Source organism: Ambystoma mexicanum, chromosome 5q (assembly GCF_040938575.1).
Source record: "Ambystoma mexicanum isolate Mex_15411 chromosome 5q, UKY_AmexF1_1, whole genome shotgun sequence".
NCBI lineage: Eukaryota > Metazoa > Chordata > Amphibia > Caudata > Ambystomatidae > Ambystoma > Ambystoma mexicanum.
In genome coordinates, this window is record NC_090933.1 from 903,467,948 (window position 1) to 903,492,353 (window position 24,406).

At 44.8% G+C, this 24,406-nt stretch overlaps 1 protein-coding gene across 2 annotated transcripts in view; it reads left to right on the forward strand.

The window, feature by feature from the left end:
* MTDH (metadherin) overlaps nt 1-24,406 on the forward strand; it is a 462,606-nt gene that overhangs the window by 216,830 nt on the left and 221,370 nt on the right. For both annotated transcript variants that reach the window (XM_069621403.1, XM_069621404.1), the window contains one exon: nt 7,853-7,951. In XM_069621403.1, the coding sequence (XP_069477504.1) occupies nt 7,853-7,951 (99 nt within the window). The remainder of the gene's footprint in view (nt 1-7,852; nt 7,952-24,406) is intronic.

Here is a 24,406-nt window from a genome sequence, read left to right on the forward strand (position 1 = left end):
TAATATGGAAAGGCACATCAGAGGGTCTGAATGAATTCATGAAAAGAGCAAACTGCAATTCTTTGGGAATAGTGTTCACCGGCACCCACAGCAGAACACACATCAACTTCCTAGATCTTACTATCTATGTTCAAGACAATAACCTGCTAACTAAAACATATCAAAAACAGACAGAGGTGAATCCAACACTGTACGCAACAAGCTGCCATTTTGATCCTGTGAAAAAAAAACATTCCCAAAGGAGAATTTATCCGAGCACGTCGCAATTGCACTGATTCGACAACCTTTGAACAAGAATGCCAAACTTTGCACACCAGATTTAAAGCACGAGGACACAAAACCAGATTTATCAAAGCAGCATTTGATAAAGCTGATTTGATAACAAGGGACTCGACTCTTATATCCACAAACCGATCCTCAGAGAAAAGACCAGAAACAGTTAAATTCATCACTACTTACTGTGCAAATAATGGTACACTGCGAACTATATTACGTAAGAACTGGCATCTCCTGAAATTGGATGAGCATATCCAGAAATACATTGACGTCCGCCCAACAATCTATCGGAGGGCCAGAACGCTTAAGTCCACTATCAGCCCTTCAATGCTGCCAGGAGTAGATCAACCACAGCAACACACTTGGCTACAAACAACGTCTTTTGGTTTCAGAAAATGTTGGATTTGCACAATGTGTAAATATGCCCACTGCCCAACTATGAAATTCACAGATAACTTTGGTACCTCGACCATAATTAAAGATAACATTAACTGCAAATCGAAATTTGTGGTTTACGTAATCATCTGCACTTGCCACAAGATATATGTGGGCAGTACTATACGAGAACTGAGGATGAGGATAAGGGAGCATCTCTCATCTATAGGAAGCCAAGATTCCTCATTACCACTTGCAGTACACTGGCAGGCGAACCATCAAATGGATGATACAAATGACATCAAATTTATTGGTCTTAGAAAAATTATCCCAGGAAGAAGCGGAGGCAACCAAGGGCAACCAAGAACTTGCACTAAGACGACAAGAAGCCCGTACCATATGTCCCTTCAGAACCACAAGAGTAGGCTTGAACACAGACACCGAGATGGGAGTTTTCCTCTGAATCATTGAGATCCCGCTCTCTTTTGTATATTTACTTTACCTTATTGTCGGAAGTGACATGTATGAACGTAAATAATGAAGGTTTGATAATGATACCAGTGACACCCCATCTATCAGACGTCTGAATTCAAGCTATCTGTGAATATACATACAATGCATATCTATTTACTATGACACATATTTTTCCTTTACTATAGGCAAGCCCTTACTCAAAGGAGACTTCCCCTTAATTATTCTCTCCAATAGTTGTTGTTTACATATACCATATGAATCTCCAAGTTATGAACAAGGTAGTTTGATCTTTCTCTCCCCCGGGTTTTTTAACAAAATGTGAGTATTTTGAATAATTCTTGCATTGTTACTAAGGCAACCTTATACTGCCAAGTTTAAATGATATAAGCGACCCAATGTCCGACTCAGAACGTCAAACATGGCGCCCTGCCCTCGCATGACTCCATGAAAAGGAAAAAGGACTACAGTCGTCATGGTGACGACTGCAACATAACACTTTGAAGCGCGGCATCTGTGCTTGCATTCAGACGCCGAAGCTTGTGACGAAGACCACCTCTTGCGAGGTAAGCCCTAAGCCCCCTAATCCACGAGCGCACCTAACTCGCGCAAATCACGAACGCACCTAATTCGCGTAAACCTTGCTTATAGCCTCCCGAATTTCTCGCTCACACTTGCATGTTTTTCTTCATTCACGAATGTGAATCACAATACGAGGATGTAATTAGTAATAGCTAAAACCCACAAATGTACGGTTTTTGCATTATTCTCAAGATCTTACTAGACTGCTTTCCCCTACACTGGCATACCACCCATTAATTACCACTATATGTTGTAATAAAACAAACAAATTTCTCACGGTCCTGAGATTGGCTCCATTTGCCACAACCCGTAACCCGACGGTCTTTGTAACACAGATAAAGCGCTATTTTCACTCCCAGTCCGAATCACAGAATTATTAGTCTGTAAACTCCTATGTTACCCAGCACCCGCAACCAATGGACTCTCTGTAATAAGCAACCCATAAAGAAACCACATAGTAATATGTGTAAATTTCCCTACAGGCGGGATTTATCCCATGACAACCTCCAAACAACCAATGATTTGACTTATAGCTTGCACCAAATCGGGTAAGATGTCGAGTGTGATGAATAAGACAACTGTATTCGCCTCAAAAAATCTGCCCCTAATTAGCTGAACTTGTACACACATTGCAATTAACATTATGATCATCTTTTCTTTCCCCTTTGTTGATATCTCTACCATCCCCAACAATCCTCTCCTTTTCCCCCTTCCTTGTCTCTCTGTGCACTAATTTTTGCAATATTGATTTTACACTGTTTTTTCAACTGCTTATTATTTCACCGAACCGTCTTGTACATATGTTTTATGACCTGTTTGTGTAAATTATCTTAGCCCTGGCGATGTATACGCCGAAACACGTGTCTCCTATAGGGCATTTTTTCTGAAATATAATTTTCAAATTCAAATATCTTTTGTGTATACTCATTATTTACCCTGTGGCGCTTGATCTTAAAGTAGAGTGGGGTTCCCGCGAATCCCACTAACCTTTCTGTTTTACCGGAGTAGGGGGTTGTTACTCCGTCACTCTACCGATCAGCGACCATTTTTCGAAGAGCGCAGGACACAGATGGTTGGTATCACCAAAAATCCCCAATCTACTGTATCACTTTAGGAATTGAACAAACAGAGGGATATTAAGACTCTTCATTTGAAGAGCGCTTGAAAATAGATGGCGCCACAAGGTAACCTTTTAATTGTTCCATTCTGGTGCCCCAGATTCGCCCGATTTAACAAAAAAAGAAAGCGCCATAGGTGGATCACATAGAAAGGGATCAACATTCTTATCCCTGCACCAACTGCTGAACTTGTTCCAATGGCAGCAGTACAAAGATTTTGTTGCTGGCCTTCTGGCTGAAAGCAAGATCTCCATTACATCATACAGCAAGTCCCAATCCTTGTATCTGAACCTCTCAGAAACCATGCCTGAAGGTTAACAGTCTTGACCTCTGGATGGAGAACCAGACCCTCCTCCCGCGATAGAATGTCCTCTGTGGAAGACTCATTGGAGGGCAGATGGACATGTCCAGAAGGTCCGGGTACCACGTCCTCCTGGCCCACTCTGGGGCAATTAGGATCATGGATTTTCTGAACTTTCTCAACCTCCTGATCACATGAGGAATGACAGGGACTGGAGGAAACACGTAGAGTGGAAACTCCCAGTCCACTACAAATGCGTCCCCTAGAGCTCCTCTTGGGGGAAATTCCCTGAGCAAAATAGTTTGCACTTCTAGTTGACTCTGGTCGCAAATAGATCCACTTGAGGGGTTCCCCAAAGTGTTTATATCTTTTGATGGACTTCCTGAGCTAGTTACCACTTGTGGGAGATTGTGCTCTGCCTGCTCAGAGCGTCCGCCGCCGTGTTTTCCTCTCCAGCTAGGTGAACTGCTCATATAGAGATTCCTTCTTGAATTGCCCAGAAACAGAACTGCATTGCTTCTCTGCACAGTGGTAATGTCCCTACACCTCCTCTTGTCGAGGAAGTACATGGCCACTGTGTTGTCAGTCGTTATGAGGACCTTTCACCATACAGATGGCAGAAAGGCCTTCAGTGCTAGTCTAAATGTCCTCTCGACTCAAAAAGGTTGATGTGTAGTTGGGACTCTTGAGACCAACGACCGCTGATTGTCTGCTTTTCTGGCATGGGCTCCCCACCCCGTGAGTGAGGCATCAGTTATCTCCGGCCATGGCTGCCAAAAAGATTCTCTTGAGAATGTTATCCTTGCAAGCCCACCACAGAAGGTCCTGAGCGACTATGCTCAGAACTTGCAGGTGGTCTGACATTCTGCCTGAGAATTGAGTCCTGAGAGCCCATTGGATGATCTCATTCTCAGGCGAGCCTCTGGCACTAGGAAAATGCAGGATGCCATGAGACCGAGCAACCTCGAAAAATCAAATGCCAGAAGACGCTGGGCACTCTGGAATTTGGTGACAATCTGCAGAATATGTTGAACACAAGGTGGCAAGGCTTTCCCTGAGGAAGCATCAGGACTGCTCCAATAAATTGGAGTCTTTGAGATGGTATCATGTTGGACTTCTTGTAATTGAGGGAGAAGCCCAGTTTGTAGAGGGAATGAAAGGTTCTGCTGAGATGTGCCGGGGCTTGTTCGGGTGAACGCTCCCAGATCAGCCATTGTCCGGGTAGGCGTGAATCCCCCCGCCCCCTCTCCTGAAACTCGCTGCTACCACAGCCTTTCATTTTGTGAAAACCCTCAGGCGGAGGTCAGCCGGAATGGCAGAACTCAAAACTGATCATGAGAACCGTGAAACTCTGGTACTTTATGTACTTGTGATGGATAGGCATGTTAAAGTAAGCAGCCTGAAGCACCAATAACACCATCCAGTCTTGGAGTTGGATAGCCTGAAGGATCTGCAAAAGGGTAACGTCTTGAAATTGTCCTTCCTGAGTAACTTGTTCAGTTTTCTGATGTCCAGGATGGGTCTCAATCCCCCATCCTTTTTTGGTATTAGAAAAATACGGGAAGTTACCAACCTTTGTTCCTCTACGCCACAGGTACCAGTTATATAGTCTCGGGAGGATAGCTCAAGGGGCAAAGTGCTCGCCTTGGAAGCAACGACGACTCTGAGTAATACAGGTTCGATCCCCAGGTCCGCGCTTAGAAACCTCTGGGTATTAAGCGCGTTATAAATAACCTTTCATATCATATAGCACCTTTCTTTAGGGAACTTTGAAAGAGTTGCTCCCCGATGGATGATCTTGAGGCCTTTTTTGAAAAGGTAGGCAGAAACCTTGGGCTGCAGTTTCTAGTGCTCAAGCATCCGAAGTAATGCCCAGCCATTCTTTCAGATGCTGAGTAAGTCTGCCTCCCACCATGATCTTGTGAGTCGAGGCCTCAGAGTGGTTTTGAGGTGGCTGAAGCGGCGGTTGAGAGTAAAACTGACGCTTCTAGGGCTCATCGAGGAAGGCACCTCTCCCTCGTCCACCACGAGCAAATCTTCTCTGACCTCTTTGACTGGCGTGGCCTCTTCCAACTCGAAAGGACTTACCCCTGCAAAATGATGAACCGGAGTAGGAGTGTTAAGGCTGTCTAATGGCGGCACTAAGAGATTTGGCCGGCACTTTCGAGGTCTGCAGCTTTTCGAAACTTTCATCTGCCTTGCTGCCAAATAGCCTCGAGCCTTCAAAGGGTGTATTGAGGAGTCTAGACTGCACAGCTGGTGTAAATCCAGACTTCCTCAACCACTCAAATCTTTGCACCACTGCTAGTTGCCATGGATATGCTGGCTGCTGTGTCCAGACCTGACTGGAGGCATTCACACATTGCCTCCTTACCATCCTTGATGATAGGTGGGAAGCAGTCTTTCTTTACCTTCCTGGATGTGGTCAGCTGCCATAGCTACGCAGTCCCACAGGGTAAATATACACTTTGACCAGGCACAAGTTGTGTGCGTTGATTTGAAAGCCATACTCCCAGCAGTAAATGTTTCTCGCCCAGGCATCCCCTCTCATCCCTCCCGGGCGGGATAGAAGGGTATGCTGGTTGCTTGATGTAGCAGCTTGAACCACCAAACGTTTTGGTGTTGGGCGTTTTAAGTACTCTGGATCACTGATGGATGGCCTATATCTTTTTGCAAAATGTTTATTTACTGCAGCCGCAGTCTCGGGCGTCTCCCAATTTGTTGAGACCCTTTTTGGTAGCGCAATGTAAAAAGGCAAAATTGGATCTCTTTGGGGACCCTGATGTAAAATGTGTCTGGGCATCCTGCTCGAGAGAAGGTGTAGGCCTGCTCCAACCTAAAAATTCTACCACCTTGCTCATTAGTTGATTATGAGTGTCAGCGTGGTCAGTAGGATCTGGTTTACCAAATTCCATTTCTGGAGAGGTATCTATACCTCTCGCTGATTTTAGGTTATGTCTTTTAACCTAGACTCCACTGAAATCAACTCCTCTGGCACTTTAGTGGTGCCATATTGTAACCCAAATGGTGATGTTATCTATATGCTCATTGTCTTCCTAGATTGAGGTTAAAGACTTAGTGTTTATTTGGCACGGGTTTGAAAACCTTTTCCCAAGTTACTATTGGCTTCAACAACTTTGAAGAAATCATCAACGACTTCGAAGTTGGAGTCGACGGTTCCAGTGGTGTTGGGGAGGGCCTCAAGTTGTCTACTTTTTATGCTTTTTCAAAGGCTCCCTCAATGGACTGTATTTTTGACTTGTCGAAGCGCTCAACGATTTCTCATCCATCGAGATTCTTCTTGATGCAGTTCTGGCTTATGGCCCGGATTTGAAGATTTTAATGGTTTTGTCTTTGACTTCCCTTTGCCGCCCCGATGAAGCTCAACCGGGGCATGGGCTTTCTGCTTGTCCTTTAGAGGGCATTGGGCCTCATTCTGAAGATTCTAAGCATTTCTTTACGAAACTCATCCCATTTAGTTGGAGTCCAACTTAGTTTAGTCATTTGATTACCTCGGCCGAGGAATCACTAGAGGTTGAAGGTGAGCTGTGACGCAGTTTCTTGGCCTTAGATCTTTTCCATCGACTCTCTCGACTGATCGGATTTTCTTTTTGAGCTCTTTGAAGGAGACTTCGAAGGCAACCTCCCTACCACCAGTTTACCTTTATGCTCCCTCAGAGCCTTTTCGGTCATCGCCTGACAGGAGTTTAGTCGGAGGTACAGTGACCGGTACCTAGACACCACAGACCTATGTGGTGGGGGTCGTGATCGTCATCGTCGATCCAGTCTTGGCACTTCTTGAAGCTCGGCTCAGGCTTTGATGGAGCCAACGGGGCAGACATTTTCGTTTCTCTAAAATAGCTGATGAGGTTCAGTGAAGAACCGAAGCATGGCGTAATTCTTTGAAGCGTTACCTCCGAAAAATGGAACTGAAGCCAACGGGCACTGCATGCGCTATTTGTACTGATGATGTCGACAGTCAAACGGAGGCCCTTCAGGGACATTGGTGCATTGAGACGGCACACAGTGACCCCCAACCCCCGTCTAAAAAGAATATTTCTGAAGCTGGAAGGATAATTCATAAGATGAGGAATACATGGGAGGATACAATCCATTTGAAATATATTTTCTAAATCTCTGCAGAGAACATTTTATGGATGTGCAACATGTTTCTGGCTCTTCGCTTCAAGTGTGGAAATTGAGACTAAGATTATGCCAATTAATTTAAATCTATCTGAACTTGACTGGTAGCTTCTGCTCAATGTGTGCATTTAAAATTACTCAACGGAATAAGCTTTCCCAATTATTTTTGTGAGAATTTAAGTTTGATTATTCCTTGTCTGAAAATCATATTTTTAAATTGATTTGAATCATTAGAAAATTGAATGAGTGCGCACCAGGTTATTCATGTTCTGTCACCTAAATCTAATCTTTGAAAGCCCCTCATGCGTAGGACCAAGTGCACTAGACATGATGGTAAGTACAGACTACTAACCATAGTAAAACATTAATCCCAGGTCATGTGATTGAAGAACATGAATATATGCAGCTACTAGTGTAGTGAGTAATTTGTACTTAATTTTATTTTGCTAGTTCTGCATCAGGCTTGGTCATTTACTTTCTTTAACCTGGCACATCTTTCAATTAGAAAGTGTGAATTAGCCTGATGTAATCTTTGTTAGAAAACGTGTCTGTATACATTATTTACTATTTTCTGTTTTTCTTTAAGCTTCTGCAAGTGAGGCAATTTCTCAGCCAGGTGCACCTGATGTTCAGTGGGATTTAAGCTGTAATCCACCCCGCATTGATGATGAATGGTCTGGATCAAGTATGTTGATTTCACAATAATTTAACAGTGTAACATGAAATTAAATTGATCACAGTACTCTCATAAGTTAGCCGCCCTCCCCAACCCTGCCTTTTCAGTCCACACCTTGCTAAATTGGGGATGGGGGAGACCATGTAAGGGATCTGGTGGATTCATGGTGCGAAAACTTAATGGTCCTGAATCTACAGAAATCTTTCATTTCAAAATTCTGTTTTGGTATACAGTCCTGCACCGAGTTGCAAAGAGTCAATGTGCATTTCTTCAGAAATTAATATTGTTCATTTAAAACCTTTTTAAATGATTTTTCTCGATTATTAAATCTCTATAAACTAATCCCAATCATGTTGGTACTCCTCTCGATTAGTAGATGCAAGTAATTGTTACAAGATTTTAACTTGTAGTGTGTGTACTTAGCACTTTCAGACCTGGCCAATGTGGGACAGGGCTCGAGACTTTTACTCAAGAATTTAGGAAAGGCCTGCAGCATCCTAACAGCACGTTGTGTGGATTGCAGTCCTTGTCATGAGAGCAATTGTTTTAACTGTATTCGTTTTACACACTTTTTTCAACTGAGCAGTGAAAAGAACAACCACTTTATATGATCTAATGATAATGCATGGTCCTGTTTATGAGAAAATGATCCAAATACACATTAACAAGGAAATAATACACTGTGAAGTTTGCCTCTAACCCTGTATAATCCCAAAGCATGATGCAACCCATCACTAGACTTCAAACCTTTTATTGGGCAATTAATCCTCTCAAAATAGCCAAGCTATGATTTATGGTTGTTTAGATTGAGTTCTAGAGTACGGCCTGGTGGACAGATTTTAGGAGACCACACCCTAGTTATAGAACATGGGAACTCAAGTTAGCCAAACAGTCAAGAGAGCAATGGAGAAGCAGTGAAGCCTATTCTCAGCAGTGTGAGAGTGGGGTCAGTGTTCCACAATGAGTCCACACAGTGATGTACACAATAATTCAATTTAGACAGGAATGCATAAAATACTATATGTAGTCCACGCATTAAAAATGACACTAGCAGGTCATAACACTCTACATTTCTGAGGCTTGTGGATCTGCTTAGAATCGCATGCTTTGCACATGCCGACATCTAATGAATGATGCAGAGTATTACATGACTTATTTTCGTGTTTGAAAAAGGACGTTGATGGGACATGTTTGTAATGCTATCCCTGCTGTGACGTGTACTGTACCCATCAACCTACATGCATCGGGTTGCTCGCGTTTTGCGGAGTTCCAGTATTCTTAGTCACTGCTTGCCATCGAGCATTAATAATTCTTTCAGTTTTAATAACCTTTCAGATTAGTCTTCGTCGATCATGCTTGATACAACTGGAGGCTCTCAACAGTGTGTTTGCAGCACCCAGGAATTTTGGAACCTCACTGCCGGTTTACGGCTTCAAGCTTTGGCCTACAAAGTAGGGAGAGTGGGGACTCGGGGAGACAATTAACACCTTTTTTAGGGTATGTCTCCACACATTTTTCTCATAATAGTTTTGTCTCACTGTCCGCCAGTGTTCACCATGGAGAAGTCTCCTTTTAAATTCTGCCTGTCTTGTAATCTCAAATTTCCTTTGAAGGAAATGCATAGTATGTGAAATTGCCGTCTTCCACAAGACCGAATGTCGAGCGTGGAAGTTCTTCAAACCAAAGAAGTTTAAAGATGGTGGATGTGCTGCGCAGCTTACCAATGCCAGCTGAGGCATTGCCGGAATACCCCGCCAGCGCAGTGGCATCGGCCAGGCCAGGCATTAGTGACACAGAGGAGACATCCGATAAAGAAACAGAAGATTCCAAAGTGCCTGTCCCAATCTCCGAACAGCAGGGGCTTACAGGCCTCCCCTGGAGACAAAGGCAGACATTAAAAACATTCAGGGGTCGGGAGTGGCACATAGGACAATGACGCAAAAGAAACATTCTATCATGTACACCTCGCGCTCGCCACACATTTCAGCGCACTCGTCCATGTTCCAAAACTGCAGCAGAACTCGTCTGTTAGGGATAATTCTCATAAATGTGCTAATTCCCTTCACCTTAGAGGCCCCCAGCAACTTGGCTGGATTTTGAGGACTTGGTTTTTTACCTGTAAAGAGTGAGCCTTTTTTTCCCCAACTGTCATGTATTTTGATGTGAGTTTTACTCTTGTGTTCTTTGATTAGAGTTTTAGACAACTCCATAGGCATCTATTCATGTGGTTTCCCCTGCACCCTCGGTGCAGTAACACAGGGAAGCTTTTTTAGGCTGTCCCAAAATTTAAATGCCTTCTCTGGGATAAACTTTCCCAGAGAATGTAAGATTAAATTGACATTACTAGTCTTTTTAAATTCCTAGACCCAGCACACACTATCTTCCTATATAATGCTGGAGGGGTTACCTAGTATCCCATGTGTCTAGAAACTCATGTAGCATTCAAATGCCACCATTTCCTATCGAAATGGCTGGTGGCAGTGGTTTTACAACGAACTACCATGATTTTTCCCAACCGCGAACACCGGTAGCTAAAAATTGCGGGAGCCATGTTTTTGAAGATGGCCCCTTAAGCCACTTGGTTTAAACAGGTCCCAGTCTTCTTTTTTCGCCATTTCTTTTTTGGAAAGGTCCTTCTAGAGTTTGTCTCTGCGCGCCAAACCAGGGTTGGTCCCTTTGCTCTTACGCCTTTGGCGGACTTCAGGATTGAAGACCGCTTCTGGCGCCTGAGTGTCTGGGATTGGACGGAAGTGAGGGAGGTGCCCAAAGCTCCCTGTGCTTAGTCTCCTAGGAGACCCAAATGCATTCTGGCGTGATTGGCTGGCTGACTGTCCAACAAGGACAGCCACCCTGCTGGGTGAGTGACAGCTAGACTGGAATGAAAGGGAGAGAACTGTTTAAAAGGTGAGTCTCTTGGACTGGAAAGCAGAGTAGACCACAGGAACGAAAGAACCGAAGAGCTGAAAGAGGCCGGCTGCTGCAACTCCTGGACCGTTGGTTTACCCGGTGAAGCCCTGCTGAAGGTCCGAATTGCCAAGTTCCATCATTTTTTTCTTTGTATATTTTTTTACATTTACTTCTCGGCGCACCCAATTGGGTATGTATGACTTTTATTTGATGACTGTATATAATCAGTGGCGTAGCACAAAATGTGGGAGCCCCCCTGTGAGCCATGCGGAGGGCCCCCCATCTCAGCAACAAATCATGGGTCGTGACACACTTTGGGGCGGCCTAGATTATCACGCTCACGCAATACGCACAAATGTACTGTTGAAGGGGTATGCTGCACACTGCACTAGGAGAAAGATATACATATGTGTTTTAATGCAATATACAGTACACTTTCTGAGAAAAATTGGCTAAAAAAAGCCTTGGTGTTTGCAATTGCTTTGTAGGGTAACACAAATCCAATACATTCAAGTTACCAACAGTGCACAGGAACATTAATGCTTTGCTATTAAAAATGCCATGCCACAATGAAAACATGTCCAACTGGATGCCCAATGTAGATTAGTGTAGACACGTAATATTACTACAGTAAAGCATGGCAGGCCACATTTAGACATACCTAGACTGGTTGCACCAAAATGCCAGTTGAAGCAATAACACTCATCAAGAAGAGAACACACATTCAATCCTGTGTTTCTGTGGCCTCTAACAACACAGCCAAACTCTTTAAAATTTATGGCACCCATGCACCCAAGACTCTACACACTCCCCACAACCATCTGATCGATGAGCAATAATACAGGTGTATCCATTGCTGTGATATGCTGCAGTGGTTGTGGCCAGGGCCTAGAGTCTTGGAAGTATGGCCTACGGCCATGCACCCATGACTCTAGGCCCTGGCCACAACCACCGCAGCATGTCACACCCATGGCGGCGTATAAATAAATAGCACACCCATAGAACATTTTTTTTTTTTAACTACGGCATGTACTCTATTTCAATGTTCGCTAACGCCACACGTGTCCTTCGAACATTTTCAAGTTGCCTGCGCACAGCACGGACTGAAGTACTATCCTTATGAGACCCCTCATTTTCTGTACTTACAAACATTCCGAACAAGGCGGGCATAGGGAATACATCATGAACACCTACCGCCTGAACAAATACAGTATTTCACCCATCTCTTACTCTCCGAACCTCCCCAAGCACTCTGACACACCAACAGTTTCGGAGATAGCATTTTGCCGCTGGTCGCCGCCGTGTTGTCGGCAGATCCAAGATGTCGGGCGCAGCACCGCAGGGGCCCCTGTTACGCCAGTGATGATGATGCATGATATTGGTTGATTTATGCCATCTTCTTTATAAACTGATTCGAACTATTAACTTTTGAACACAATTGTAATGTTGAATGCACTTATTTACAATTGTACCTGGTAGGGCTCAGCCCTGATGAAGGAGAACCTCTCTCCGAAATGAGTTTTTTCCGATCAGGCAACAGCTAGCCTCCTTTACATTTTACTAGTAAATTACATTTTTTTGCAAGAAAACCCTACGGCTGGTTTTGTAAGCTTTACATTACTTGAAGAAACCATTTGCATGAATTTTTCTGAATGGACCTGTCTTATACTTGCCTTACTTCAACTTACCCGTAACCCTGTGAGGAGAACAGAGTGAGAGCGACTGGCTGTGTGGTTCCCACCCAGTTTTTTTCATGTTACAGGTTTTAGTTCCTGGTGTATTTGGAGCTCTTCAACTGGTCTGCGTCTCTAAATATGTCACTTGATCAGTAAAAACAGCATCATTCCGGATATTTAAGTTACTTAGTAGTGCCCACCTCTCCTCTTCATCATATATTCAAAAAGAAAACAGAGTGTAATCAAGAGGAAGAAGTAATTGTTCCACTCCAGGACATCCCCTCTGCTAGTGTGTGACCTAAAGATGGTTTTGAGGTCACTCTGACCAAGAGGGCTTTCTTTATGGAATTTCTGGAAAAGCATCCAATTAAGAACAAGCATATAGGTAAAGAGTAGAAAGAACATCTGTCTACAACAACTGGATTTGAACCCACTGGTTCTTCTGAAGAGTTCATAATCTAACTGGATGCAAATGAGGAAGATACGCTTTCCTACTCCAGCCCAAATAAGGGCTGTTAATTGTTTGGTCATTTATATGGCAATCTTAACTATCTTCCTGACCTGTGTCAACCCCAGAATGTTTTGCTTTGATTGGGACCTCAAGCCATTGTGCGGTGTACGGTCTTCCGAATCGAGCTGAAACTTTGGTGGCATCCTGCTGGAACTCCAGAGACACAATTTGAGTCCAAAAAGTCCCCTCACCACAGTACTGGATCTTTGAAATGACGAGAATTCGACCGGCGATATTCAGTCTTCAGGCTCCTGAAAAAGGGTGCCAAAATCAGAGCCACATCCAGCCACGAAGAAACTCTTCCCTGGAGCCTTCTCTGTTGATCCTTGCATCAAAATCCCTTCCATGACAAAAGAATCCCTTGACTGGGTTTTTTGGCTGCAGAGCCTGAAGTCTTCCTGCTGCATCTCTTGTTCTCTAAGGTACTGCTGGCTTGGGTATTTACTTGCCATAAGTCTTTGATTACTGTAAAGCTTTGCTTTTTTTTTTTTCTTTTCTATGATTGGGAGTCCTCTCATCCAGTTCACCCAGGCCCACTGCTGGAATTCTCCTAGGTTGTCTTCTCTGAAGTCCCTGGACTCTAACTTTAAAGTGAAATACTTGTTTGAACAGTCTTCCACAGGAAGTCTGACTTTTTCCTGCAACATAAGCCTATCTTACCCTTCCTGCAGCTGCCTCCTAGACCACTAGCGTCCCTCTACTGCCGCTGAGTGAACTCATGCAATAGAATAGGGAAGGACTAGATAAGTAAAGAATTATGTCTTAAAGTATAACAAGTGTTGAAAATTACTTGCGTGTAAAAGAGTTAGTTGGTAACTGTAACTCAGAGTGATCGGATAAAAAAGTTCTTACTTTCCTTGAATGTGTTTGGTGCCATTCTGAAAAGTATAGCGAAGGTTATTTTACTCACCTGTGAATTGGTTGTGCCTCTTTCCCAAAAGTAATGTGGTTGGCTTCACTAACCATTGTTTTCAGAGAATAGGTTTATCAGTTCCCCAACTGGGTCTTGCTTCCCTTAACTTGCTCTATACCCTGTTTAGAATGTCTGCCTTAGGTTTTACCTACCTAGAAATACACTCAGTCATTCATAAAATGTAAGATAGTGTTTTGCTTTCCCTGGTCTGTATTATACAGCTGTTAAAACAGTTAGGTGTTTTCCTCCCTTTTTAAGTTGCTAATAACTCCTTTTTAAAAGTATATAGGTTTTACTTCCCTTGAGTTAGCTGTATGCCATTTTAAAATTATTGCTCATCTCAATCTGTGTTCCACTGATCTGCAACTGTAATAGTATATTGCATATATGTTTTATCTGCCTACAATAGCTGTGTGCCATTCTTGAAAAGTTTTTTCTTTAGTTGTAGCTGACCTTGTGTGTTTTCATAAGTGTAGTTATAGGTATATATTGTTCCTTGAATCTGTGTTCCACTATACAGAAAAGTATCCTTGTGACAGGGTTGGTTGATTATGTGATTTCTTTGCGGAGTGTCACTGGATAACTGACAGGGTCTACTACCCCTGTATTACGGGAAGTAATCCAAAAAGTAACTATTGGTTTTACTCCCCATGAATAGATGCACCCTATACTAAATGTGTATACGGACTGACTTCCCTAATGTTACTGTTAGGTATTCTGAAGAAAGTTTTATGCTTTGGTCTGTGTACCTTCAAGCATTGCAGTGTGTTTTTATAAATGTGTTTGACTGTCTGACCAGTACTTACCCAGAGACTTGACTTGGCCTAATTGTAATTATAATAAACCTTTATTTTTTATAATACTTCTGGTTGTCAGTGTTTCTACTGAATCCTTGGTATACTAAAGGTTCAGTGTACATACCTACAGCCCTTGCTCCCTCCTAGGGTAAGTCTTGCTGCTTTGTCTACGCTACCATATACTCAGGTTGTACAGCCTTGTACGAAGTGTGGAGTCTTGTACTGTCGCAGTTGAAGGGTTTTGCTTGGACTTGAGAAAAACTGTCCTTCCCTGATCCACATATAGGGAAACTCTTTAAACCTGCACCTACAGACCCTCTTTTTATGAAGTGTCAAAACCAGATTCTCTGGTGGTTATTATCACCTGTAAAAGGGCTGGCACCCCCCTCTGCCACTTATGAGGCCCTGCCAGATGAAGAAAATACGGAAATATATGCTCTTGAGAAGAAAGTAGCAATGCCAGCTGCTTTAGAGATGCACTTTGCAAATAATACCACCATCCTGACTATTTTGACCAGATCCCAATGGGACCATGTGGAGGACCAAGTTAGCCAGGTCCATGAGCCTCTAAGGTCTGAGATACTTGAGACTTGATCTGAAGGCAAGCAAACAGATAATGCCATTATAAAAAACACTTTTGATGCTGCAGATATAGATGGTAGAATAATGGCAGAGGGGATTCTAATAAAGACGCCTGTGTTTCAGAAAGTGCTTGTTTAAACCAGACGCGCAGGCCATGCTACTAAATATGCCAGTGGAGGATAATGTCCTGTTTGGCAAGGCGGTATATGATGCCCTGGTAACCACCCAAAAAGAACAAAAGGCACTTCAGACCCTGGTGAATGTATGGGGGTGGCTGACCTGGGCTCTTAGACACAGAGGAAGTTCCCTCAAGAATGTTATTGGCCCAATGCATAGGGCATGGATTTTTTGGCATATATCGACCAGAAACAAATTTCCACTGCATTTTACCTTTGAAATTTACACATGCGAAACTCCCAGGTTGGAAACCACTATGTGATCATCTTATCTGTTGATCCTTCACCTGAAGTTTAAGTGCCCTTGCAGCAGTAAATCTGATAACTCGCCCCACAAGCTGACATCATTAGATGCTTACGCCCTTTTGTCACAATGCCTGTCTCATTTGAATGCCCTCTGTGCATAATCTTACATGTCTCCATGGAAATGTCAAGACTTCTTTCCTCGATCAGTATCACCCTACCCTTTCTAATAAGACAACATTGCCTTATTGTCAGTCTATTCAATTACGATCCTCCATGATGACTTTTTGCTTTGTTCAGCGACCGAACAACTACAACGAATTAAACTGAGAAAGGTACTTAAACTAGCTCAAATTAATTTCATCTTTAAGCGCTTTCAATTTCATTCATTATTACATAATTGACAAATGGCTCCTCAATGCATTACTTTACCAAATTACACATTTTTATTTTTCTCCTATAATTGATTTTCTCCTCCTTCAATCCTCAATTATGGCATCTATTCAACCATACCTTTACTAGTAGGAGTACACCGGAGAGGAAATGGTTGAGAGAAAGTAGCCGAAAAATATGGTGAATCAAGTGAAAATCGTGATGATCACTCCCAGGATCCTGATCCTCGTCGCATGGAAGAATTTTCCACTTGGTGTACCTGCCATCGATATGAGGTAATGGCTTTGGTGGAGAACTGTTGCTGAGAACTCCGGCTGCTTGGCCTACATACCCGAAGAGCAGCCTCCACCCCTATGTGTTACCCAGCTGCCTGATTTACAAGATGCGTGTTCAGAATGCTGATGGTGCAGGTGCACGAACTAAGCCACTGGTTGCCCTCATGCTCCTAGTAATGTGTAGGTAGTCTGTACTTTTTATTTGTGACAACTTTGCTCTATAGTGTTTTGTTATTCTCCTAGTACATTGTGATATCATGGGTTCACGCATGATATATCTTTTGATATGTTTGAAAATGTATTTTTCTTTGTTCATGCCAAACTAATCTTCTATTTTGGAAGTCAACATTCAGTTTAGTTACTTTAAGGCTATTAAGTTATCTTCAGGGTGTATACATTATTATATTGCCCTTACTTCAAAAGTATTGAACTGTGACTACTTAACTCGTGTGTTTTATAATTTATAGCAATGCCTTTTATTTTGCAAGATATTCCATACAAGATCGATGTAATTATTTGATTCATTCAACAAAACTATTTCAAATGGATTGTCCTCCAACGTATTCCACATCTTTGAAATGTAATGTCCACAGCTGTGTACTTAGGAAACTTTTTCGGCAAGCCCTCCGTCGAGGGCGTCATCCCCGGATGTTATAAACAGGACGCACGGCACCCATAGCCTCAGTTCCGTTTTTTCCCCCAAACGTGTTTGCTTCAGAAACTCGGCGCGCCTTGTGAATGTTTTCTTCCACCCCTCCAACTCTGTGGTCTGGCTTCAAGACTTGTCAGGACTGCAAGTCTAAGATGTCGATTATGACCTGCATTTGTTTGTGGTGCTTTAGTGATAGTCACGACACCGACGACTGTTCCAAATGCCAGTCGCTGACTGCTAAGGCCTTGCGGCAGCGTAAGGGAAAGCTTCGGGTTAGTAGGGGTTCTAAACCCAGAAAGTCCTGTAAAGTCCAAGGGTATGTCCAACGACGATTCGAGGGGCGACTCTCTGTGTCGGAAGGAGTCCCAGGGGTCTCGGTCCCGGAGTGGTTCCCGCCATGTGTCCTCCTCGTCTCAGCATTCCAGGAAGCGCAGTCACCAATCGCCTTCCCCGTCCTCGGAGGATGGAGCCGCGAGGAAAGTGGCTTGTCCAACAAAGTCCTTGACTCCGGAGGAATGGGCTGCATTCAGGGAGCAGATGTTGGCGATTTTTCAATCGCAGGGCACCGTTCTGTACGCACCTTCTGATGAAGCCGGCAAGGAACGGTCTCGATCCGTGGCTCGCACACTTTCAGGCTTGGGCCCTCAGCGCGATCCTCATCAGGAACCTTCGAGGTCCCGTTCGGACAAGACTCAGGATGGTTGCAAGAGACGTGCTTCCAGGTCTCGGTCCTCGTCCCCAGCGAGACCGAAGAAACCTGCTAAGGGCTTGAGGTCGAAACCTTGTCCGTCAGATACCAACGTAGAAGCTTTGCCTTCGTACCATTCCTTGGCGCCGTCTGCACCGTTGTCGATGCCGAAGCCATTGCCGCCTTCAGGGCCTTTTGCCTGCAAATTGCCGACTGAGGTCCCTGGTACGGTGGATCCTCAAAGGAAGGCTACTTCCACGTCTGTAAGGCCTTTTAGGGACACCAGACCCTCGGCTGTCCCGACACAGGACTTTTACCTCCCTCTGGATGACATCTATGAGGAGGAGAGGTCAGAATTAAATTTCTGCCCTGTTGAGCCTGATGAGGTTCCCGTCTTTTCAGGTGATAGTCAATTGGAAGAGTTAAGGCAATCTCTTCATGATGCCAGTGGCTTAGACACTTCTCCTGAGGTGGAATTTGACAGGCGTGAGCCTGGGGCTCTTGCTGAGTCATCCTACAGGAGACTGATGGCTACGGTCACGGAATATCTCGATTGGTCCACTCCTCCTGAGGCTTTTGTTCAGGATGACTTGACAGATATTTTGGATTAAGGTCTGTCCTCTGACCCGGTGTTACCTTTTCACTTGACCTTGCAGAAAAGGGTGGTGGCTGCTTGTCAGACCCCGGAATCTCTTACCGGCAGTAAACCGTTAACTAAAAAATACTGCCCTTCCGATAGTGACCCCAGCTACCTTTCATCTCGCCCCACTCCCAAGAGTTTGGTGGTTTAGGCGACTATGGCCACCTCAAGGCAGGCGGCGTACCCTACCATCCCTCCGGACAGGGACGACAAACGATTCGACTGTTGGGCATGCAAGGTGTATTCTGCAGGGAGTATGGCGCAGATATCGGCCAACTCCACTTGTGCCTTGGCAAGATTTTCACACACTCTGTGGAATTGTTTCTCTGGCGGCTGAGCATATTCCCAGGGGGGAAGAAAGGGATGGGTTCCTTGCTCTCGTGCGAAATGGCATGGATGCCATGTGTGAATCCGTTCAGTCTGGTTTGGACACGGCCGACAGTGTTAGTTGGTCCATGACTGCGAGCACCGTTATACGCATATTTGCATGGTTGCGGAAGTCGGGTTTTGCCCCAGATGTGCAAGCCCGTCTCTTGAACATGCCCTTTGATGGCGCGCATTTGTTTGGCAGCAAGGCTGACGAGCCTTGAGAGGTTGCAGACCTCAAAAGCTGCGGCGAAATCTTGAAGCGCAGTTCTGCTTCAACCTCTGCCTTTTTGTCCTTGGGGACAGCAGTGGAGGGGAGGTTCTTTTCGTTACTACTCCTCCTTTGGTAGAACGAGAGGAGCCGCCAGTCAAAGGGGTCAACGTAAAAGTACCCGTGGTGGTCTGGGAAATAGAGGTGCCGCAGCTGCTTCAAAACAGTCATGAGGCCATGTACCATGGTTCGCCGGTTGGGGGCAGACTGTCTCGGCATCTTGAAGAATGACGAGCTATTATTTCGGATGCGTGGGTTCAGGATACAACAGCCCACGGCTACTGCCTTCCCTTCCTAAAGGGACCTCCCGACAATCCACCAGGGAATCTCTTTGAAGCTTCCAGATCTGCTCCTTGTGCAGGAAATCTTGACCCTACTAGAAAAAGGCGCTATAGAACTGGTGCCTGCAGCGGAGAGGAACAAGGGATGTTGTTCTCCTTATTTTTTGCTTACAAAGAAAGATTGGGGATTGAGACCCATCCTGGACTTGCGTGCGAGGGGGGGAATTCACGTTTACCCCTGCCTGGACAACTGGCTGATCTGTCCGTGTTCTCCCAAGCAAGCATTGGATCACCTCGGTCTCACCTGCCGCTCTCTCTACAGGCTGGGCTTATCCCTCAATTTCAAAAAGTCTCATCTGACGCCTTCCCAACAGCTGCAGTACATCGGGGCTGTTGGACACGTCTTTGGGGAAGTGCTTGCCTCACAAGGTGAGGGCTCATTACATTGTGCTGATGGTGGACAAGTTTCAACATGCCCAGAGTCTACTGGCTTTCGTAGTTTTAAAGTTGCTCGGCCTCATGGCATCCTGCATTTTTCTGGTGCCAGAGGCCAGGCTGAAGATGAGATCCCTGCAATGGGTTCTCAAGATGCAGTGGTCGTGATTCTCGGGCAAGATGTTGGATCCCGTTCAGATTCCAATCTTGGTCTCCCAGGATCTTTTGTGGTGTGCCAACAAGGGGAACCTGATGAAGGGGGAGCCATTTTGGCAACCATGGCTGGAGGTGACTAGTGACGGACACTTCCCTCACAGGATGGGGAGCTTGTGCCGAAAGACTTGACCGCCAGCGGTCATTGGTCTCCGTCTGAGTCCAAACTGCACATCCACCTGTTAGAGCTGAGTGCCATAAGACTGGCCCTGAAGGCGGGGGAAGAGTGAGCTGATCATGACGGACAACACAGTGGCCATGCATTAACTCAACAAAAAAGGTGGGGTAGGGTCACTCCTGTTGTGCAGAGAGGCAATGCAGCTCTGGTTCTGTGCAATCCAGCAGGCTCATAGATTAAAACTTACCTGATGCAGTCCATGCTGCAAGAGCTCCATGCAAAAGAGGCTTGGAAGGGACTACTTTACTTGGGGACTATTTTTTTTTACTCGGGCGGGGCTAGGGAGTAATACTACTACTTTGGAGGCTATTTAAACCACGCCCGAAGAGCAGCACACTCTTCGCGTTATTCTGCATCCAGCAGCGTAACGCTCACCGTGCCTGCAAGTCTGCATCCAGCCTTCTGCCACGCCCACCTCGAGTTTGGAGCGCCTAGAAAAAGGGAGAAAGGAGAAAAGGTTGGAACAAGATCAATACCTTTGATCCTTACCTGAATTCCCGATCCATCGCGCCTTCGAGCTGGAAGAAAAAGAAGTTATTTTATGCGCGTCGCCTCACCTGCTGCAGCGCCGCGCTGAACTCACCGGCCTTCGCAGCATCTTCACATTCCACCGCATCCTCCTGCATGTTCCCGCTGCACTCCGGCACCTAAGGAGAAGACGAGAACAGCAAGGTGAGCCAAGGGAATACACAGAGGAATATTAGTCAACCCCCCAACCCCCCATAGACTTACCTGATTTTACCACCGGGGGACTATTCCTCTTCACGGGTCGGCGCAGCTTCCATTGCATCTTTGCCGAACCCCGGCCCCTAAGGGGAAACAAAAGGACAGCAAGGTGAAACAAAGGGACTAACAAGGGGAACCCTCCTTACCACAATAGACTTACCTGGTTTTACCGCCGGAGGTATTATTCCCCGAGACTTCATACTTTCTCTCAGCGCCTGAATAAGGGAGAAAGCAACAGGTTACATATTGACATTATTTTATCGAACTGTGTTGGAAAATGCAAATCCTTACCAGAATACTACCGGTTGCCACGAGGAACTCTTCATTAGGGTCAAGCTGCAACCTGCAAGGAATCGGACAAGAGTGAAAGTCAGGCATTTGAACTCTTGCGAACTTTATACTTATGGCGTCTTGCCGGCAATCTCGGAGTCAATATTCTGGAACTCACCAATTCCTTCGAGCCAGTGAAGCAACTGGTTATCAACGCGCCCCTGCGCTCAATGCAGGATGGAGAGCTCATCTTTTCAAACCATCAGGTGAGACTATAAGAGGGGACATCATAGGTGATCTGTGGGAAGAACAGCAGGGGTGGGGGGATTTACGCTCAACTCCACGGGTGGTTAATTCCCTTTCTCCATTTGCAGAAGAATATTCCTACGGGGCAAGCAAACGAAGCTAGGTGGGCCAGGCCAGTCCGTCATCTCGGACCTACGCGTCACATTGGTGGAGACCGCAGCTGTCCAGTTCCGATCGACGCCTCTGTTGGCAGCCAGGTGAGCGTAACACACGATCTATCACGAGTTTGAGTTGGCACAGGAAGTCCTTCTGGAGATCTTAGCCCTTATCTCTCTGCCACCAGTGCCAATCGGAAGTGCGAGAGATTCTACTCAAGGGAATTACCTCCGAGATGAGCATTAGGAGACTGGATTGGTCATTCCCACTGCTGTCCGCGTTTCCTCCCGTCCTCGTCATTCGTCAAGTGTTAAGGAGGTTATGGAGGTTCAGATCCCACATGATCCTCATTGCTCTGGATTGGGCCAGGAGAGTGTGGTAACCGGACCTTCTAGAAATGTCCATCTGCCCTCCACGCCGTCTTCCCTACCGAGAGGCTCTGATAGTGTGTGTGGTATCTGAAAGGTTGAGGTATAAGGATTGGGACCTCCCGGATGACGTAATGGAGGTGTTGCTTTCAGCCAGGAGGCCAGCAACAAAATCCCTGTACCGTTGGCGTAAGTTTTGCGACTGGTGCAGAGGACAAAATGTTGATCCTTTTCAGTGTTCCATTCCTGTGGTGTCTGTCTTTGGCCCACAGGGGCCTTCAAGTGGGTACCATTAAGTCTTACCTGGCGGTGGCGTCTATCATCATGCGCTTATCTGAAGAATGTTCTTACGTTAAGATTACTTTGAATTCCCAATTTCTTAAAGGTTCCCTAATTGTTCCAGCTGTCCCCTTTCCAGGTGCCGGTTTTGGATCTGAATTTGGTTTTGAAATTCCTCATGGGTGCTCCTTTTGAACCTCTGCACTCTTGTCCTTCAAGACCGTGTTCTTGGTTGCGGTTAGTGAATTGCAGGCACTTTAATCTAAGCCGCCCTTTACTGTGTTCCACAAGGATAGGGTTGTACTGAGGGTACGTCCTTCCTTTCTACATAAGGTAGTGTCTGAATTTCATTTGAGCCAGAAAGTGGTTTTTTCCTTCATTCTATCCTCCTCTTGGTAAGGAAGAGGAGCGACTCCATAGGTTGGACCCTAGGAGAGCTCTGAGCTTTTATATTTCTAGGATGTCCAGGGTCAGAGTGGACGATCAACTGTTTGTGGGGTATGCTGGTCACTGATTGGGGCAAGCTGTTAAAAAACAGACTTTGTCCAGGTGGGTTATCCTCAACATTACTGAATGTTACCGTTGGGCAGGCAACGACCCTCCTGAAGGGTTGCACGCTCATTATAGTAGGGGCGTGGATTTTTCCACAGCCCTGCAGCGGGGAGTTCTTATTAGGAATATTTGTGATGCAGCCACATGGGCTTCTATCCACACCTTAGTTAAACATTACTCCCTGGATACAATCCATGGTCAAGATATGGCCTTTGGTAAGGCGGTTCTTCATTCTGCCATATGATTGGGTACTCTAAATTCTTTTCCCTCCTCCATTTTCTGTTACTGTTTTGGGAGTCTGTGAAAGATGTGGAATACGTTGGAGGACACAATCAATTTGAAGAACAAGTTACTTACCAACTGGTAACGTTCTTTCGATTGAATGTTCCAACGTATTCCACATCACCCTCCCAGCCTGCCCCTCTGGAGAATTTCTTATGCGATTGCAGCTTACGTTTCCGCAAGGCTATGTGCAGTCAAGTAGACATTGGATATATGCATGTCACTTGTTATGGAGGAAAAAATATAAACTGAGGCTAGGAGCGCAGTGCGTCCTATTTATAACATCCGGTGACGTCTCCCTCGAGTGCTTCGAGGGACATTGACTCCACGCAGGACGCCTTCTGCCGAAAAAGTTTCCGAAGTACACCGCTGTGGACATTACGTGTCAAAGATGTGGAATATGTTGGCGGACCATCCAATCGAAACAACGTTACCAGTTGGTAAGTAACTTGTTCTTCTATATTTTCCAGAGATGGTGCAGGCTTGTGGTCTATCAAGCGTTTACCTGGTGGATTCATGGAAGACTGTAATTCCGCATTCGTCGTGTCATTCCTGCCTGTGAGGTTCGAGCCATTTGTGCGATCTGCGAACAATTTCCTAGTTCCTCTCAATACAAGGGATTTTTACAGACGATATACCACTACCAGACAATTTTAATTTGTAGTTCTATATACCGTAAACCTTTTGGAAAAATAAAATGCATTTTATTCCGATATTTTACTTTCAATAAAATATATATTTATCTAATTTTGCATTGTTTATTTTCCAATTATTCCAATTTAGTGTTTCATTTCATGTATTTAGATTTCCTTGCAAATTTAAAGTTTTCTCCTATTTTCAAGATAATACAACAAGGCACAATCCCATATGTCAAAATACTCAGTAATTTCATTATAAGGGTGATTGCATTTCTCATTCTTATTTCTTTACACGTTACTTCTCTGCTTCAGGTATTCTATTCAAGAATACACAACTTTTTAAATTATTAAATGTTAACAATGATCACTCTTTGACAGTCATTTGAAATGAAAGCAATGAAGTAATATGGTGACGAGTTAGTGATTGTCCAAGTCAACAAAACCCCCCAAGTATATTAATAGAAGTAGTATGCTATACCTTCAAGATCAACAAATATTATTGGTACTGCCATCCATATAGTTTCAATAGCATTCTCACTCGATCATATGCTATCCAAACACTGCTCCCTTATCAATGCATTATCCTTCTTCAATGCCTTTTTGTTTGCTTTTGGGCAAGCAAGTTCAACAGAGTGTAAGTGAATGTACAAATCAACGTGTCCTTGTGTCGATCGACAATTGTCCACCGAAGACAGTCTCCATACTCCCCTTTGAAGACCCTGTTCCTGCAATCAACAGATCTTGGTGTCC